Below are 21,348 nucleotides of genomic sequence, written 5' to 3' on the forward strand. Positions count from 1 at the left end.
AAGTAGCTTGTATTTACTTTTATGTTTTCAATTCAAGCAGACAGGACTCTGGAGTCCAGAAAATGCTTTGGCTAAACTACTCTAAAAAGTAAGGTCACTCACTGTAATCATACAAGAAATACTCTTTAGAAGGCAGGAGCCAATGGACCTCTTGGAAATGAAAGCTGCCTGTGTTTTGGATATCAAAATAGCACACTAACATTTTTTTATTAATTTATAACACAGTGATTCAGAAAACTGGTGCTAATCAGGTGGTGTTGAAGTCTGAATGGACCAATGTCTTTCTCCATGCTTGTAATGTATGTACAAAGTGGCACATAGAGAAAATAGACAGTTTGATAACAATAAACAACACTTCAAATGTTTTAAAAAAGGAAATTCACAAGGTTAAGTTTTATTTAGACCAAATTAAAATAAAGACGAAAGTCTGAATAAAAATGTTTTCACGGCTGACAAAAAGACAACTAAAATGAAGCTTCCCCCACTTCCCTTTGAATGAATCCTGAAAGAAGAACAGTTCTTAAAGAGGCATCTGGTAGCTAATTCCACATGACTAGAGCTTAGCAGAATATCTCTATCTGCAACATGGAGGAACTGTTTTTTCTAAAGCTTTCAACACCTGCAAAACAGTCTCCCTTTTAAGAGCTTAAGGAGAGCAAAATTCTCTGGTCCAACAAATGAAAAAGGGACAGTGAAAGAAAATCTCACCATACAATACATAAGGGATATTAGTAAAATTGCCTTTTTAAGATGCACATTCTTTACTTTCATCCAATCTACAGTTGCAGACAAAAGTTTACAGGCTACTGGGCAAGTGGTATGTTTCAGTGAATCTCTAACCAGAAGCTGGCCTGCCTTCTAAATGGTACCTCGCTTATTCCTTTTATGTCATATTTCTAGTTATCTTTATACCTATCTCCAAAAGAGTCATTGTCTTAAGCCAGATTTCTGTTTTAGCTAACCCTGATTTCCCTCCAGCTCTTCAGGGATTTCAAACAATTGTGAGGGATGCAGAGGAGCTGGGGTGCTATATGCCCAATTTCTCTTCTTAGTCTTGTTTCCCTTTAAAAGATGAAATCTTTTATTTTAGGAGATTGAATAACCTCTTCTTCAGCACACAGCCTAGAAGGAACATTCCTCTGTGATAACATGTAGATTCGAAGACTTGCAAAAGGCTGGCAAGTACTGTTCACAAAAACAAACACAGGTTATAATTGTTATCTCTTCTTAACTATTATTTTGCCTATGATTTTGGTAATAATGCATGTCCTTTTTTAATACTTAGATGTTTTCTCATGGAAATTGGATGAAATATGCATGATGGTCCTTAGTTTAACACACAGGTGTCAAATTCGCCACGTCACGTGATGTGTCATGACATATCGTGACTCTTTTTGCATTGCTGGCAATGGGGTAGGCGCGGCTTCAGTCTGATGAAACCGGCCTGCAGGTCGGCAGTTTGACACCCCTGGCTTAACATATGACAGCTTCAAACTGGGTAGAAAATAGGGCAAAATATATAGCCAGGCAAGAATCAAAGAATGAATGGATAATTTGCATTAGTATTCCAAGCAAGGACCAATAAGATGTCGACTCCAACAATTTTCAAAGACAACTCTCCATCAAAAGCACAGCTGGCATAAGATTAACATGTAGCTAGGGTTGGTTATCCTTGAGGCACATGGCATCACAGTCTGGTACATTCAATTAGTGGGGGTCCTGAACAATGGCACTTTTTTTCTCATGGATCTAAGACTTGCAGCTCTGTTTCAGACTCCATGGAGGTGGGTGGAGAAAAGTCTGATTCTGACCCTGTGACTGAATACCAGGGAGTTACATATGTTTCTGCTTCAGGATAGTAATAGTAATAGTAGTAAAGTTGGAAGGTACCTTGGAGGTCATCTAGTCCAACCCCCTGCTCAGGCAGGAACCCTACACCATTTCGGACAAATGGCTGTCCAGTCTCTTCTTAAAAACTTCCAGTGTTGGAGCATTTACTACTTCTGGAGGCAGGCTGTTCCACAGATTAGTTGTTCTCACTGTCAGGAAGTTTCTCCTTAGTTCTAGGTTGCTTCTCTCCTTGATTAGTTTCCACCCGTTGCTTCTTGTCCTGCCTTCAGGTGCTTTGGAAAATAGCTTGATTCCCTCTTCTTTATGGCAGCCCCTGAGATATTGGAATACTGCTATCATGTCCCCCCTTGTCCTTCTCCTCGTTAAAGTAGACATACCCAATTCTAGCAACCGTTCCTTATATGTTTTAGCCTCCAGTCCCCTAATCATCTTTGTTGCTCTTCTCTGTACTCTTTCTAGAATCTCAACATCTTTTTTACATCGTGGTGACCAAAACTGGATGCAGTATTCCAAGTGTGTCCTTACCAAGGCATTGAAGAGTGGTATTAATACTTCACGTGATCTTGATTCTATCCCTCTGTTAATGCAGCCTAGCACGGTGTTGGCCTTTTTGGCAGCTGCAGCACACTGCTGGCTCATATTTAAGTGATTGTCTACTAGGACTCCGAGGTCCCTCTCACAGTTACTACTATTGAGCATGGTGCCACCTATGCTGTACTTGTGCATTTGGTTTTTCTTGCCTAAATGTAGAACCTTGCTTTTTTCACCATTGAATTTCATTTTGTTCGTTAGTGCCCAGTGTTCAAGTCTGTCCAGATCCTTCTGTACCTGAAGCCTGTCTTCTGTAGTGTTGGCTATTCCTGCCAGCTTGGTGTCATCTGCAAATTTGATGAGTTCCCCATCTATCCCTTCATCCAAATCGTTGATGAAGATGTTGAAGAGTACTGGGCCCAGAACAGAGCCCTGGGGCACCCCACTACACACGTCCCTCCATATAGATGCAGTTCCATTGAGGACCACTCGCTGAGTACGGCTGGTCAGCCAGCTACGGATCCATCTGGTGGTGGTTCTGTCTACCCCACATTTTTCTATCTTGTGAAGTAGTAGGTTGTGATCTACTTTATCAAATGCCTTACTGAAGTCCAAGTAAATTATGTCCACAGCATTCCTCTGATCCATTAATTTTGTCACTTGGTCAAAGAATGCAGTAAGATTTGTCTGGCATGATCTATTTTTGACAAACCCATGTTGGCTTTTAGTAATGACTAAAACTAACTAACCTCTGCATCTTCCCTCTTCTTTGAGTGTGACATAGATGACAGAGAAATAAAGGCTGTCAAGTGTATAGATGACTGGTTTAAGAGTGCTTAGTCAGAGATACTATGTCAACACACATAACAGATATAGGTCTACAATCATTCATTGGATACTGCTAGTAGCAGCTTTCAACACTAAGGAGAATTTCTACAGTCAAAATTTGTTCTGAATTATAACAGACTAAATTACCCAGGCACACACAGACTTACCTGTATGATTTGAAAACTGGACAGAGTTCACGGTATCTATTTCAAAGCCCAACACCTATAATAAAAGAAAAAAAAACCTGTTTATGGAGTTTTCTTTCATTTTTCAAGAGTAGTAAGATATTGTTATTATTTAGTATTTAATATGAGTTGACAGTAGTGAATAAGCAAAATCAAAGAGTAAAATGCTTTGAATAAAAAAAATGTGCAGGAACACATCAAGAGATAAATTAAAAAAAAGACATCAGGCTTTACAATATAACAAAAATATTACAAATATTTGCAGAAATAAATTTAACCCTAAAACAAATAACACTGAAACTAAAACAAGCATAAGAATGGAAAATGCAATAATCAGGATTCGGACAGCTGAAAAAAAAACATTGGGAGGAGAGGGTAAGGAATATATAATTTATTTATTAAACTTTATTAAACTTATATGCCGTCTATCTCTCTAAAAGCAGCTTACAATCAATCAGTATACAAAAGCATAAAATTTTACAAAAGAAATAGCATTCTTTTGTAGAGTTTGAATTCTACCTTCCACAGAATTACAACAGCAATGTGTATACATGTGTCCTCATGTACATAGTGCCTAGGAAAGCAGTAAACACTACGGTTGCACAGAGATCTAGTTGTGCATAGCAAAGTTAAAGTACATGTGGGCACAAAGATAACCTATCAGGAAGATTTTAAACCAGCTGCTTCTTTTCCTAGACTTTATGGCTGCTCTCCAGAGTTGATCCATGATCTCAGGAGAAGACATGTTTGGTTTATACTGTTCTGATGCTACCTATAAGCTTCTGTGCACAGTAATTCACATTTTGCTCTTTGAATCTTGATCTCTACAGAGCCCTAGTAAATATCAGTTCTGCTTTATAAACAGCACTTTAGATGTTGATTAAATATATTTTGATGTTTCAGACTTGGAACATTTAAACCCACTGCTAGAAAAATGAAAAACGACAGACAAGTCTGACATTTAATATAGTTGCTCTCCAATCCTTGTGGGCTGGAATAAAATAAATTTAGAAAAAAAAGCTACTATACAGCATCATGAATCTTAAGGAGACACAGTAATGGTGCAGAAATAACTGTGTATAATCTATTTTCGGGCAATTTGCTGGCAAATTAATGACTCTTGTGCTAGGCACATTGTGCTCCAGAGGCATTATTGTTCCCTTAGCATGACAAACCAGGGTAACCCTTTCCCCATTTTATGTCAGTGATCGCTACTGTGCCAAAAATGAAGCCTTTTCACACATTTGCAGAATCACAGCTGACTCTGAAATCTGCTTCACTGTTTGGGGAAATCCACAATTCAGAGGACCAACACACACAATATCTGCTTCTTTGCGAGGCTGAGGATTTTTTTTTTAAGCTACATCTTTAGCAGCTTTAAATCTTGTCATAACCTCTTTGGATCAATCCTCTTCTGAGTAGGAAGAAGAGGAGAGGATTTGGAGAGTCTGATACAGTAGTGCCATGCTTAGCATGGCAATCTTTATAGAACAAACCTATAATGTCATTATATATTATTACAATATATAATGACTGGGTTTTGATTCTAAGCCTCAATTGATTCCTGGAATGATTATTTCAGTTTGGTGGCACCATCATATTCAGCTCTCTGAATATTATCAGTATTGAATTCTTTGTTTTACCTTTATTGGATTCTGACCGGTTTGAAACTAAGGACAGAACTAGGTATAAACTGTATCATAACCATATACCCTGCTCCTAATAGCCCTCAGCAATGTAACTATATGAATATTGTTCACAAGATAGCAAAAATAGCCAGGAGAATATGATTAGCTCTATCAAGATGCAGAATCTATGATTGCAAAACCTGTAATAGTATTTTTCCATCTTGAGATACTATCCTGTTCCTTAATATTTATACAAAGTTGGTAAAGCTGATACTTAGCCCTGTTGCTCTTTATTACCTAAGAAGTCGTTACCACTTAGTGGTAACTAAATCACATAGTAATTTACCACTTAAGTTTAACAAGCACACTGATTATTAAATCCTGGCAAGGTGGTAGTGGTGTTGATCACTGGAAAGCAAGATTAGAATTCAATATAATCTTGAAAAAAAGAGGCTCTCCTGAAACATCAAATTTGTAATGTCCAGTCTTATGTTCTCCCTATCAAATGGCACATGGCAAAGAATATGTGCTACTTTAACCGATGTGGCATTTATCACTATTTCTGTTTGATCTATAGATTCTACACAGAACTGCTGCTAAAGAGCATATAAAAACTTCAAAACCAGCAATAATGGTGACAATTACTATACTGTGACTATTACTCCTATACAAAAGAATTCTGCTAGTAGCTGTTTTCCAAGTTCAGACGGCTAGCTTTAAGTTTAAAACTCTATAAACAGCTGAAGAAACAACCAGTTTCATTTCAAGCCTGTCAAATTATTACATTTTACATAAGGTCCTCTTGAAGTTAATTGACATTTGCTGACATTTGCTTGTCAGTCCAGCAGGGACAGGCATTCTCACTATATTGGAGTTGTGATTAATCTATATTCTCTTGGCTCTCAGAATATAATTTAAGAGTTTTTAATTTTTTTTGCTTTTAAACTGATTTCCTGGCATTTAATACTGTTTTTACAGGATGTCACTATTTTTTTCTGTTCTGACCTTGTCCTATAACATGGCTTCTGGCAGGTAAACACACAGGTGTCACATTTATAGTTATAGGGAGGGAAAGAGAACTCTCCAGGACTGGTTTCTGCTGGAATTTATAGTTTAGGTTGACAACAAGGGGAATTTGAACATTTAATGGGGTTGTTTTTGGTATGTGTATAGGCAATTTTTTTTTAAATCTACACTCCTTCTAGGATCATCTTTTTTCAAGTAAATGTGTTAATTTGGGGCCAGTTGTATTTCTTCAGTCACCAGGTACAAGTATTGGAGAAGCCCAGAGAGGGAACAGGGTGTCCCAAAAGATAATATACTATATTTCCATAATCGCAAATTCAATGTTCATTTTAAGGAAGAGAAAAATGTATTTGCATAATATATTGCTTAATTAATCAACAGAAACTAGTAGGCATAATTGTAACTTTTAAGAGCTATGATAGAGTTGTACATCAATAGGTTTAAACTGCTTCATATTAGTGTTTAATGCAAGCTAAAAGAATTTAGATAAAAAGAAAACCAAACTGAGGCTCCAATTTTATACTGGTATAAGTCATATTTCAGACTCCTATCCATCCACAATTCTGTAAAAAAATGGAAAATATATCAAGATGCATTTGGGTCAGAGTGACTTACAATTCTGATGAAGTTATCTTGGTATCAACAAGTGGCAACATCTGGCCAGCTTTGGTGTCAAACTGCCGGCCTGCGTGCCGGATGCGTCATGTGGAAGCCGCGCCCACCCATTGCCGGCAATGGCAAAACCGGCCCAATGCGTTGCGCGACGTCACGTGACATCGTGAGTTTGACATACCTGGAGAAGATTGGCAGGGATGGTCCTGGTAGATATTTGGATGTGAGGCCATAAAAAAATCCCGAGTGTGTAAGGTAGACTGATGTATGATACGATGTATGATAAATACAAATATTTATATTATCTTTATTTCATTTTCCCTTTGAACCTTGCTATGCCACTATTACTAGCTGACCAGAAAATGGGAGCAAAGGGAAGAACAAGACAAAGAGAGCTGAAGAATTCAGACTAAACCTTCAACTGGCTCCATTTACAGCAGATGAACAAAAACAAAGCACAAGAAATATCTATTAATCATTTTTTCTTCCCTTGGAAAAGGAACTGATTTTTCTAAACCAGAAGGAAAGATAAGTCAGAACAAAATGTGAAAAAACAGCAGATAGCATGACCTTATATATAGTATAAACTAGTGCTTCTCAACCTCAGCAACTGGCTTAGGTTTCTTATTTCCAGGAAATCTTGCTTTTGCTTTATATTGTTCTATCTCACTTTCCATAGTTCTGGACTTAATATTCTTACACAATCTATTTTTCTTTTTATCCATCTAAGCTGCTGCTTTTTGAGCCTTTCATCTTCCCCCCTGTCCTTCCCACTACTCTGTCCCACAATCCCTTGTGTGGGAGCATGGGTTCTGGACCTTATGAAGAAAAAGGTTGCCAATTGCAGATGCTAAGGAGACAGTGAACCCCTGGATACTCCTATACAATATTGCAGGGGCTTAGGCAAGACCTCTACTCCCCTCATAAACAGTGACTGTAACCAGCCCTGGAGGAAAAATAATACTGTGTCTCCTACTTCTACAAACTTAGTGGTATTGAAAGTTGTTGAGAAAGTCCAGGATAGATGTACTCTCTACCCTGGTCCTACCAGAGATCATATACAAGCATGATCAATGTCACATTAGTACTATATTCTGATCAGAAACCCAAATGAAAAATGCCCAGAAATTAGCTTTCTCTAGGGGCTTCTGAAGCGGAAACTCAACCATCTTCTCAACAACTTTCACAAAAAAGGGAAATGTGGAGACAAGATGAAAGCTGTCCAGTATCACTGGATCCAGAGAGGCCTTCATGAAGAGGGGGAAGACCAATTCTTGTAGCAGTGCTCTTCATGTCTCTTCTACCATTTCATCCCCAAGTTCCTCAAACAAATAAGAGAAACTCCAGGATCCATGCAACTAAGGCCACAGATAAATTGTGCATCAGAGTCTCAGAATTAACCATAAATTATTGTACAGCTTATACCACGTTGCTCAGTTTGTGTCCCCTAAGATAAAACACCCAGACACAAACTGAGCAATGTGGTATGTGCAGTACAACGCAGTGAGCCATGTGCAGATCTGTACATTGGGGGAACAAAACAAAAACTTCATAAACGTATGGCACAACATAGGAGAGCAAACCCATCAGGATAAGATTCAGCAGTCCATCTGCATTTAAAAGACCAAGGCCACTCTTTCGAAGACAGCAATGTCCACATTTTGGATAGAGAGGAGCGCTGGTTTGAAAGAAGCCATCTATGTCAAAACTGAACAGCCCGCGCTCTCTCTCAACAGGGGTGGAGGGATATATCATCTATCTCCAGTCTACAACACTGTCCTTTCAACACTTCCAAGCAGGTTCCACACAAATTTGCATTATTCAGGTGACCCTGAAGACACAGATAAGCCTCCAGGTAGCACTAACAACTCGCTAAAAGAATACAAATGACCAGCTATCTGCAAGGATTATAAATCTTTCCATTCCCCACATCCAGTCAGAGTTGAAGAAGCTTCTTGGATGAGAAGCAAAACGTCGTCAAAGAAAAACAAGAAAATCCAGTTGCCTCATGAAAAAGCATCTTTGGGATAACTATGACCTGGATGACTGAGAATCTCGATAGATGTCCAAATAATTCCTTTAAAAATCAGAATATAATGAACAGCACAGGCTGGTAGTATAAACTGTTATCTCTTGTTCACTCTTATTAAATATATGGTAGCACATCAAACTGATGTAATTATGAGGCTTACAGTATTTGAAACAACACAAAAAGACACCAAAATTCATTAAGATTTAGAGATACATTGCCTTGTAATAATGCAGTATGTTGGATAATCAATTATCTAACAGAGAAGGAACAAAGCAATAATAATATAATGTACTAGGAACACATATTGAGACAGCCAATAATAGAAACAATATCAATTTATGTACAGGTAGTTCTGTACGTGACCACAATTGAGCCCAAAATTTTTGTTCCCAAGTGAGACATTTGTTAAGTGAATTTTGCCCCATTTTATGACCTTTTTTGCCATATTTGTTAAGTGAATCACTGCAGTTGTTAAGTTAGTAACATAGTTGTTGAGTGAATCTGGCTTCCCACTTGACTTTGCTTGTCAGAAGGTCATAAAAGGGGATTGCATGACCCCAGAACACTGCAACCGTCATAAATATGAGTCAGTTGCCAAACATCTGAATTTTGATCATGTGACCCTGGAGATGCTGCAACAGTTCTAAGCGTGAAAAATGGTCATGTCACTTTTCAATATCATTGTAACTTCAAACAGTCATTAAATGAATGGTTGTAAGTCCAAAATTACCTTGAAGAGGCATAAAGCAACGAAACAAATGTAAATCTCATCAGAGAGTTTAACTTTATATATAATTTGTTTACAGACCAGAAATGTAAAGACATTCTTTGTAGTTCAATACTGGGGCGGGTAGCGGGGGGGGGGGAATAGTGTTTGTATTACAGTATCTTGCATGGCAGCTTATAGCAAAATTAACTGTACTGTCAGGAGCAAAGGCTATGGAATAATATTTGCGGTATACTAAATCCTAGGGGTATGTTCCAACTCTCACATTTTGAATTGAAAACACAGTTCTCAACACAACAGATGTTTCTCTAAGGGAAACCAGGAATGTGTTACTATTGGCATCTGAGAAAACAAATGTGTCATACTTTTTTGGGGGGGGGGGGAAGTTATATAATTACTGTCTTGAGTGCAACCTATTATTTCTTTATATATGATTGTGGAACAATAAATTGTTAACTAGGCATAAAAACACTAACTCCAGCATCCTAAGAGTATAAAATAGCATTTCTCAACCCATAATATGAAGAGTTACAAAGCTTCTTTCAGGTGTTATTTTTGCTTTATCATTGCAGTTTGTGTCTTTTACTATACCTGCCCTGACATCACCTACAAAAGAGGTCCAGAGCCATTCAGTGAAATAGCCATTTACCTACTTAAAAATGTTGTGCATTGTGGGTAAATCTGAGATCAATCACTCAGGCTCAGCCCAACCTATTTTCCAGGATTGTTGCTGTAGGGATAAAACAAAAAAAGATCCTCCTGTGGGACATTGATTAGATATTTACTGGCAGCATGCAACATGTTTATGATTCAAAATGTCATAAAACGCTCCACTTTTGAAATAGACTACTTTTGAGCAGAGGCCAGCTGCTTTAACTCTGAAACACTTTCAAGAAATGCTCAAGACAGCCCATTTCATATTTTAAACAACTGTTTAATTCTCAAAAATATGAAAAAATGGAAGCATTAAAAGTATGCCTTTTAAAAGCAGTTCTTCATTAAAACGTAGGAAGCCAATATTATATTGAGTATGCTCTTAGTGTCAGCTTGAGGCAATAAATTAAGATTTTAGCTATTTTTTAAAATCTTTTCTCTCCTGTACAGTACTAAGATACTCTATTGCCACCATTTGGATTAAATTAGCTGCATTTAGCTGCATTCTCTTTGTTGTAACTCAAATAACTGTTACAAAACTTTTCACATGAAGCTGTTTCATTTTTAATCATTCTTCATATTATTTCTGCTGAAATAATTTATGCAGATGGTACGTTCAAATAAGGCAACATTTTATTAAGTGCAAATTGTAAATTGATACCAAGTCACATTTAATGTGACTCAAAATATAGTTAATGAGAGGCTGGTGCATCCACAAATGAGACTAGCAGATGCCTAGTTGTCGTTTTAGATGTAGCTAATTCTCATGTGTGCCAAGTGGAAAAAAGGAAGATTCTGTCAGAGAAAAATAGTACAAGTTTAAAAAAATATGAGGCTTGTTATTACATTAGAGCAAAAATCTATGGCAGTGGTAAAATAGGATGACATGTTGGAATGCCTGAATATTTTTGTTTTTATTCTGCTTCCCATAATTATTCTGTGACTTTGTTAACTATACATTTGAATTACAAGTATATTTCACTTAATGATCCCAATTGGTTTGGCAACTAGGCCGCTAAGTGACCCAAGGGTTAAACAAAATGTCATGTGACTGCTCCGCTTAGCAACAGCCGTTCTGGCAATCTCAGTTGCTGTGGTTGAGCATGGATTCAGCCCACCTGCATCCGAGCCATTCTTGGAAGAAGCTAAGGGACTGCCTCCTCTTCAATTCCCCCCCCCCCGCAACCTATCTCTCCCCACTACCAATGGGTCCTTGTTTCACATCAGCATAGCCAGGGCTGCCTTTTGTGTGCTGGCTGGGTCCTTCTTTTGCAAAAGTCAGACCTGGCCAGAGCGTAAAAGAAGGACCTGGCTGCCATATGAAAAGAGGCCCCGAGTTTACTTTCGTTCTACAGAAACACAGTTGACTACATTATTATTATTATTATTGTAGTCAGGTATAGTTTAAAATGCAAACAAGTGATTAAGGTAATCATAATAAAGAGCCATACAAATCAGAGATGCAAAATTTAATTCTTTTCAAATTAAAGTGGTCTTTAGCAGCCAACACAAAATTTTCAAAATAGTTTGGGAAAATAAGATTCTGAGAAAAAAAATCTCCTTAACCTGGATTTTGAATTTTTTCCCATTATTCCTTTTTTTTAACGTGTCTCCAATTTAATTAATAGGTCATCAACCTTAGGAAAAGTATAAAGCTTGTAACCGGGGCTTTTAAAGCTCTCACTGATAAATGCAAGGACACAGTAGACTCCTAGTCCTACCAGTTTCTGTTTTTTCACTCTCAGCTAACAGCAGAATTCCTTTGTGCTTCCATGCTAAACACAGTTTTATTATGCGTTTTCTTCACAAGGTTCAGTCTTGGCCTCAACTGTATTAGCTTCTTTTCTGGCCTCTCATAATTATCACATACTCCTTTCCTGATAGTTCGAATTAGATGCAACTGACAACCATATTACCTTTCCAATTATCTTTTGAACAGGGAAAAATAGCATAGGGAAAATAAATTGTACTTTCTAAGTACATATGCATATAATTATGTTATAAAGCTAAACTTATTTTTGTCAGTTTCACAACCCATATCTCTTCTCAAGTGCAAATTTCTTGGTTGATTTTTCTGATCAGTATCTCACAAGGGCATAAAAGGGTAAACTATTATCACATCCTTAAAAGAGGTTCACTATCCTTTTCCTATGTATTTGCAGCAGAATTCATTTTAATTTCTCACACCATCCCTTATTACCTCTAATTTGCACTTTAGTTTTATGTTCTCTTTCTCAATGGAGATTCCTGTTCTTTAACCTGAAAAAAATCGTTGAAGCAATGCACAAATATAAATAGGGCAGATGACAATAGAGATTGCTATGCTATTGCTAATACCACCTTTCTTTTCAATCAACAATATTTTCTAGCCTGTTTATTTTGAAAATCAAGGTCCATCCAAAGAATCTTACTATTACAAGTAGTTCTTGACTTACAACACTTCATTTAGCGACCAAAGTTACAATGCCACTGAAAAAATGACTCACTTTTCACACTTACAATCACTGTAGCATCTCCCACCGTCATGTGATCCCCATGGTTAACTTGATAAAAATTCAGACACTTGGCAACCGACTCATATCTATGATGGTTGCAGTGTTCCGGGGTCAGGTGATCACCTTTTGTGACGTTCTGACAACCAAAGTCAATGGGGAAGCCAGATTCACTTAACGACCGTGTTACTAACTCAACAACTGCAGTGATTCACTTAACAAATGTGGCAAGAAAAGTCGTAAAATGGAGCAAAACTCACTTAACAAATGTCTCACTTGGGAACAAAAATTTTGGGCTCAGTTGTGGTCATAAGTCTAGGACAGGGGTAGGCAACCTTGGCTCTTTTATGACTCGTGGACTTCAACTCCCAGAATTCCTAAGCCAGGCTGGCTCAGGAATTCTGGGAGTTGAAGTCCATGAGTCATAAAAGAGCCAAGGTTGCCTACCCCTGGTCTAGGACTACCCATAATACAATTACAGTTGTCTTTAATTACAAAGAGCCTTTCTAAAGAAGGGAGGCATTTTTGAGTTGAAAAGTTTCTTCTAAATTTTTATTTTATTCCCCAAATAATTCAGTTACAAAAGCCTGTAGTACAAACTCAGAGAAGCAACCATCATCACTGACTCTTGCTCCCTCACCGAAAGAACCCATTGCTGAGCTAACAACTAAGTTGGCCATTGAGAAGAGGGCAGCAGCTACATTACTAACATTTTTTTGTTGTGTCAGTTTAACCTGGCTGTCGTCTCACAAATGGTACAACCATAAATGCCTAATCCATCTGGAAAACTATTGATTTTTAATGATTAATAGCAATCAGAAATGATAAGAAATCCGATTTTTAATGGGAAACTAATGCCTAGCTTTCCTTTCTCATCCTTTTTGACCAGTGGCTTCCTTCTGCCAAGTGAAAAGCAGAAAGCAATACACAATGCAGGATAGCAGTTTAATAAAATGTTTCCATGCCCCAATAATAAATGGAATCTGTCCTACTCAAGATAAGGGAAAATGCAAGAAATCAAGCAAGTTTGCTCAAATCCTGAGTGATGATGCAGTTCATTGGGCTAGCAACAGCTCTGGGCTTTGATTTCTAAACTACCTAATAGATTTGTCACTGACAGACATCAATTTACTTTCTTTCTTCTGATTCACTTGGCTGTAAAGCTGACATTTTGACTACTTTTTAAAAATCTTCTTTATTGTGGCTAATTTGGATGTTTAAAGCAGCTTTCATGTTCTCCTATAAATAGGAGCAAAACGTCAGCATGAGTCAGAATACTGAGCCGTTTTTTCAGTTGTGATTCAGAGCAATTTAGTTTACAGAGGTTTCATTGCTCAAATGCACGACTTACCTCCCTCATCAGAAACAGCTGCCACTACAGAGCACAGATTAACCTCACAGCTTCTACACTGCCAGGGAGCACATTCTGGCATACTTTGACTTAAAATGCATGATAATTTTCCTTCTGGTCATTTTTTTAAAAAATACTTTTCCTTTCTCCAAATTAGATATTCCCAGAGTAGATTCATACCATTGTGGCTTCTATTCAGTAGCAGGAACGGCTTTTCAAAATCTACTTGCACCTTACTTGATAAATGTAAAATGGAGGAATTTTGCAGGTTATCCAAGAATCTCTTATTTTACCTTGGTTCCATTCATAGTTTCTCTTATAGTCCATGAATTGGTGACCTAAAAACCAAGGTGGCTGATCAGGCAGTGCAATCAAAGGCTGACACCTTCGCACCTGTCTCAATGTCACATGTACAAAAGGACAGTGTGTCAACTGTGCAATGAAAACCCTCCTCCCTCCCATCCCCAAATGCTACTAACTGAAGTGAAGCACCACAAAACTAGCTACAAAGCAAGGAAAATTAGGAAAATTAAAGGAAAAAAAATGTTCCAGTAGAATTCTTGGGCAGTTTGCACTGGGAAATATTTAGCTAATATCTTAGCCCAGGTAAGCTCAAGTCTCACCTATCTTGTTGTGTTAGGTAAATATTGATTATTGCGGTCAATATTTTTTAATAACTATACTTTAAATAACTATATTTTTAAATATCTTTTCAACATTTTACACATACACTAAAAATACATGGAGAAGCATGATGGCATACAGAATACCAACAAAATCACAGAATCCAAGAATATAAAAACAGTTACTTTACTAATAGGCTTTTGTAAATACATCTCTCAAGTCATTAGAGTAGTTAAAACTCTATATAATGGGATATTTTTTTATAATTACTTGAAGAGGAGAAGTACCATAACCAAACGTCAACTTTTACGCTTGGGACAGGTTATCTTACAGGTATCCTCCTGTATGAGCTACTCTGGCATTTATAGATTAGGCAGGTTGGACTCACAAGAGGTCCTGGAATGTTACTGCATCCAGATTTTAGAACTAATCTGCTATCTGATTACATTTATGAGAAGTTTTCAAGATGTTTTAGCTGCTATGCTTTATAAAATGCAGTTTCTGGTACATATTTCCATGTTCATTTTGTCTGCCTTGCATATCATAACTGCTGCTTTAAATGATCCATTCTTAGAAAGGATCCATTCTACTTGCTAAAGTTCAGTTATAAATATGTTGAATAAACTCCACATCTTTTAGTATTTTCATATTCTGTTTTGGTTGAAAAATTCTCAAATGTTAAGTGTAACAAAAATTATAGGGTGTGTGTTAAAGCAAAAACACAGCCATAAAAATCAAGCAAAAGAATATGGAATTAATTTAAATTCTGATGCCTGTGAGGAATTTTCAGTACTAAGTGAAAAGTACACAGTAAAGGAACCAGACTGATCTCTCTGGAAAGAGAATTCCACAACTAAATGCTACAACTGCAGAAATGTTCTGCTAGGACTGGGAAATGATCAGCAGGACGTTTATTATTGAACGAAGTGATGGTTAGCTGAATAAGAGTTTCTTTTTCCTGAATTCTGCTCCCCACCCCCACTGAGTGACATTACAAATTATGACAACCTTTCACATTTATTCTCTAGAAGAATTGCTCAAGTATATCAATAATGCTGTGTAACGGTAGATCAATGCAAAATGCTAAAAAATCCAATGCAATATTTTATTTGTTTATGTGTTATTTTTAACTCCTTGTCCCAACATATCTTAATAGACTAGTTTTGCAATATAAAGCCTGAATACAGAAGGGAATTTAAACATGGAGGTTACAGTTAGTATCCTAACCTATAATCTTAACATAAGAACTTAAGCGGTACCCTGATGAATTGGACCAATGGCCCATCTAGTCCAGCAGGCTGTTCTCTCAGTGGCGAACCAACTGCACAAGGATGCCCACTAGTCTCCCAGCAGATACTTTCAAAGGCAGTCACACTGCTAACAAGGTTAATAGCCAGCCATCTGCATGACTTCGGTGAATTGATCCAACCCCCTTTTTTAAGCCAATCAAGCTGGTAGCCAGTACCTCATATCTTCACCAACATTTTACTGTATAGTTTCAGGGGTAGGGTATCTTGGCTCTTTTATGACTTGTGGACGTCAATACCCAGAATTCCTGAACCAGCCATGTTGACTCAGGAATTCTGGGAGTTGAAGTCTACAAATCATAAAAGAGCCAAGGTTCCCTACCCCATAGTACACAGTTCTCAGAGGACTCTGCAATGCGATCTTCTCAGCATGTGGTCCAGTCTTAGTACTGCTTTGCCACTGTAACAACTCAATAACAGGGTTTTACAAAACTCATTTTCAATGAAACCAAAGATAACCTTCCAAGAGATATAAAAGTAAATACAGGTAGTTCATCTTTAGGAACCACAATTGGGACAGCAACTTGGTTGTTGAGTGAATTGTTGCTAGGTGGAATCACAACTGTGCTTATAATTTTAGTACAGTTTTCTTTTGCTTTACAGACTTGCTAAGGTCATAAATGTGAAGATTGGTCTTAAAAGTTACTTTTTCACCACCATTGTAAGGGCAAACTGTCACTAAGCATGGCAGTCACTGACCAAGAATTACTTGTACTATTCTATAGATCAGTGGTTCTTAACCTTTTTAATGCCGTAACCCCCAACCGGTCGTAAGTCAAGGACTACTCAACTGGTGCAGCACCGTTTGCAGAATGGGACTTTTGGTGGGCTCAGCAGGGCAGAGACAGCCTGGACAATTCCTATTGGCTTTTGAAAGCCAATAGAATTAGACTCTGTTCAAGAGAGTCTATTCTATTGGCTTTCAAAAGCCAATAGAATAAAGAAAAGGGGGAAAAATGGCGGACTGCGTTGTTTGGCGACCCCCGTGAAATGGTCATTCGAACCCAAATGGGGTCCTGACCCATAGGTTGAGAACCACTGCTGTAGATAGTAGACAGACATGTTTATGTCTGCAGCAGAAAACATACTGGTTTCTTATATTTCTTCAGACTGCAAAATTACTTTGTAAAAGGCAGCATAATGGCATAGATTATTACACATTGTTTTCTAATATTCCAGCGACTGGTATTGAAAACCAAAGAGGAATATGGAATATCTTCTGTCCAGCAAACATATGCTTCAAAGCTTAGTAGTTCAAACTGCCCATGCTTATCTAACAGCAACAGGGGAGGTGGTGGGCAGGGCAGGAAAATGTCAATAAACCGGATAAACTATTTATCACAATCCAAACACTATTTTGCTTCCTGCACTTTTACTCTTTGTTATTTTGCTATAATCGTTTTACTGTTATCTTTCTACCATAAAAAGATATTAAAGCTTATTAAATGGCAGAACAGGAATTGTGTTCTGGGCTCTCCCCTGGCAACCAGTAAATAGGAACATAGATACTAAATCAGACATTTATTTATTGTTGCTAGTCAACAGTCAGTTTTTAGGCTACTATGTTTTTTAGGACATTTAATCTTGGATAATTTTAAAACCTTCTATATATAATTTTTTTACATTTTTCTATCAGAATATTTTTCTCCATTTCTGAAATATGTAAACTTTAAAAAGTGAAGAATGTCAATTTTACTGTTTTATTTTTCTTCTAATTATAATTTGGAACATTTTTCCCCAACAAAACCAATTATTACATTAGTTCTAAACCTGTAATCCACGGATCTTTGGGGGTGGTGGTGATGTAATCACAGGTGGTCTGCAAAGTCTTGAAGAAATGTTATGATTTAAATCTTAAATTTTGGGGGCCGGTGGCCACAAAAGGTATTTAAAGGGGGTCTCTGATGAAGAAAAGGTTGAGAACCACTGAATTATTATATTAGTCACAGAAATCTAAGTTCAAGTTACTTTAACTTGATAAAGTTAATCTCTTCCCTGAATTGCACTAGCTAATAAAGTGTTAGTCTTCACCATGGAAACTTTTTAAGCTAAAATTTCATTAAATTACTAGTGCAGATTAAATTTATAGATGATTTATACTTGCAAAAATGAGGAAATGCTATGTGTGATACCAGAAACCAAGTAATGTTTTCTGTGACAATGTGAAAAGTGTAATTCAATGAATATAAGGTAAATATATAAATATGATAAAAAGCAAGAAAAACATACATATTTAGAATATTACTATTTTCTGACTGCAATTTGTAGTAATAGTAGTACTATTCCTTTTATGCTTTCCTTTTATTGATGTGATTGTAATAAGTCCATGATTACTGCATATTGCATGCATAAAAGATATTTCTACGCAAAACAGTACTTGCAAAGTCCTTTACTGTTTTAAAAATTTTCAGTTTTTAAAATTTGTTTCAGATAGTGGAAAAGAGAGGTTAAAATAAAAGCTATAAAATTATAGTATAAAATATCTGTTACAGAGGCAGGTTATAACTAAAACCATCTAGCCATGAATTTCATATAATATGCATGATGTTCCCCTTGATTTGTATATGCTGCTGGACAAACAATTTCGGGATAAGTACTTGGGGATCAAGTTAGCTATTTATCTTTTGCAGTTATTGATTTTATGTAATACAGAAAATAATTTTACTAGATGTAACAATAGCCATTCTTTTCCAATTCTTTGGTAACCCTGTGTCACATAAAAACACTTTCCCACATATTTCAAGAAACGTAATTCAATTTTGAAAAATGGTATGAAATCATATTGCAAAACAATTTTCCATTTCCCCTCAAAAGTATACAAAACATGTATGTGAGTGTTCTCTGAACTTGACTGATTTCTTGCAGACGTTTCATTACCCAAATAGGTAACATCTTCAGCGCTAGAAAGGATTGAGGTTTGCCTTCTGTTTATATATAGTGGCTTTCCCTTTCGGTATTGGTGGGAGTGTTTTCTTCTTGATAGTTCCTTGATTAGGTTATTGTTTACTGTTTGAGTAAATAACTGAGTTGGTAGTTCCTTGATTGGGGGTATTAGGTACTGCTCAATTGTTAGTCTGATACTAATTTTAGTGTTAATCCTTGCTTACCTGGGTGTTGAATGCTAGTGAGGAAGTGTTTTGGTCTTTTTATTTCCATATTCGTTTTTTTATTATCTCTTTTGAATGATGTGTAAATGTTGTTTATCTATATATGCCTGTTGATGGTTTATTTATCTGAGTGCTAGGCTTCCAGAAATTCTCTAACACTTTTGGACTTAGTTTGGTCTAGAATTTTCAGTTTCCCAGCTGAAACTACAATATGGCTAAACCTGTCCATGTGTTGTGTAACATGTAATTCAAATCCACTGATTTCACGTACAGAAATCAATGTTTAAGTTGCAAAAATGGTTTAGTACACACAGTACTTTAATTGGGGAAAAGTTTTTTTTAGCATTTCTACATTTCCTGGAGAGATAATCACATCAGTCTGTTGCAGCACAAACTAAACATGTCATGGCACCTTAAAAGTGAACTTATTTATTTGGTACAAACTTTCCTGGATTTTAGCCAACAGAAATGAAAACATTAACCTAAGTCAAACCACTCAACTCCAAATTGGGTAATGGATAGAACTGGAGATGGTGAAAACAGAAAATGAAATGTGCAATATTTTCTGAAAAAAATATCTAATTGCCATGATTTATAGAACAGCTCCTTGTAATAGTGAGCTGATTACAGAAAGTAAAATCACCTACACAGTTAAAGATTTTTTTATGAGAGTTTCAGGAGGTAAAAGTTGAACTCCTTCATGCATTTCATAATGAAAGTGTATATGTTAATAAAAATGTTTCTTATGATTGACCACCTTGATAAAGTAGCAGAATGTCATGGAAAGTAAAAGGCCTTTATTAAAAACTAATTATTGAAGTCAGATTTGTATTCTGTTTATTTTCTTCTGTAGAAACAGGTCAGTTTCATTTGCAATGCAGAAAGGATGCAATTTATTATGCCATAAAAACAGATTAGATCAGAGACCAGCAAACAGATGTTTTTCAGGTACTTTGGATTACAACTCCCATAAGCCACAGCTAGAATAACCAATGTTTAAGAGATATTAAAATAATCTAAAACAGCAGGAAGTGAACATATAGTCTACCTGTTTTATTATAAAAAACATTTTAAGATGATGCCACCAAACAGCCTAACCTTGAAAAAAGAACTAACTAAACTTGATGATACTAAATAAAGTGGAATGGCATAAATTATAAAATATATTAATTTTAAAAAGAGGAAGTCATCAAAATATCACTCATTACATTCCCTAGAATGGCAAGTCTTTAAGGTGCCCTAATTAATACATTTCCCATTCTCTCTCTTTCTGCCTCTTCATAAAATATAAAGGAATCGTAAGGGTCAACTAAGCCCACTACGGGCAATTTCTAATGATCCCTACAATAAAGAGAGGCCCACTTCTTTTCTCTTCTTATTCTACCAGACTCCTTGAACCTCAGCTCCGTTTGCCTTGGGATAAAGCCAATGTCGGCATAAAAAAAACTTGGAGGGCACCTGCTGCAAAAACAGATACAATAAAACCAAGAGCGGAAGGCTTTTGGACACCTCCTTTGCAGAGACCCGCGGCCTAATGCAAGCATTTGGGCCATCAAGGGCTTCTTCAAGTCGCCCCACCAAAGCCTGGCCTTAAGGAGAGGAGTGAATCTGCACATATAAACTCAGCAACTCCCTCTGAACAGCGAGAGGCGAGATCTTGAGGGCAGCAGCGGTCAGATCCCTTGGCGGCGTCACAACACGGCACGTGCGTTGGCAGAAGGCGCACTCCGCGTTCCTCCAGGCTCTGCCAGCAAAGCGCTGCAGGCGAGAGAGCGCTCGCCGGCCGCTCGGCGGGAGCTTCGGGTGCGCGTGAGTAGCCGGCTCAGCTGGCTCTTCCACCTACCTGTAGGGGGAAAGTCGCCGCCTTGTTGCCCACGTAGCCCCGCACGACATGGCTCTGGATGGAGAGCACCCTGCACTCCTCCTCCCCTTCCATGCCTGCGCACCCTCGGGAGAGCAAGGAGCTGAGCACGCACCACCAGGTCGAGCTGGGCAGAGAGAGACAAGGTCCGGACCAGCTGGTGCTCGGCGGCGGAAGTGGTTTAAGGGCACATCTACCCAGCGGCAGAGTGGCAGAGAGAAAGGGTGCTCGGCAGAAAATGACAGGCGAAGTCAGGCGATCGGCGTAGACACCTAAAAGCTCTCCTTACATCACAGATGAGAATGAGCAGGCAGCGGCTCCCTCGCACCCAATTTAAAGGCACCCTCGCACTCCGCCCTGCAGCGGGAGGGAGTGGCTCGAGCAAGAGGAAGGCTGTCTCGAAGGACACGCGAGGAGCAGAGGGAGGGGAAGGACAGGAACGGCCATTTCCCCCCCCCCTCCCCGTCGCTTTGCTGTTGTTGCTGCTGCCGCCGCCGCCGCCAGCGTGAGCAGTCAGACGCCGACGTGCGGC

The 21,348-nt window shown here is 37.8% G+C and overlaps 1 protein-coding gene across 9 annotated transcripts in view; it reads right to left on the reverse strand.

Annotated features, from left to right (window-relative positions):
* The window catches only part of PDXK (pyridoxal kinase), a 45,181-nt gene extending 23,981 nt beyond the window's left edge, over positions 1–21,200 (reverse strand). For all 9 annotated transcript variants that reach the window (XR_005559786.1, XR_005559781.1, XR_005559779.1 and 6 more), the window contains exons 1-2: positions 20,799–21,200; positions 3,378–3,432 (exon numbers count right to left, since the gene is read on the reverse strand). Coding sequence is in view for 3 of the 9 variants with exons in the window: in XM_039368459.1 (XP_039224393.1) it covers positions 3,378–3,432; positions 20,799–20,891 (148 nt within the window). In the remaining 6 variants the exon portion in view is untranslated. The remainder of the gene's footprint in view (positions 1–3,377; positions 3,433–20,798) is intronic.
* Between the last annotated feature and the right edge of the window lie 148 nt (positions 21,201–21,348).

The sequence above is a fragment of the Crotalus tigris genome, unplaced genomic scaffold (assembly GCF_016545835.1).
Source record: "Crotalus tigris isolate CLP2741 ecotype Arizona unplaced genomic scaffold, ASM1654583v1 scf7180000017601.7605149639:7615979, whole genome shotgun sequence".
Lineage (NCBI taxonomy): Eukaryota > Metazoa > Chordata > Lepidosauria > Squamata > Viperidae > Crotalus > Crotalus tigris.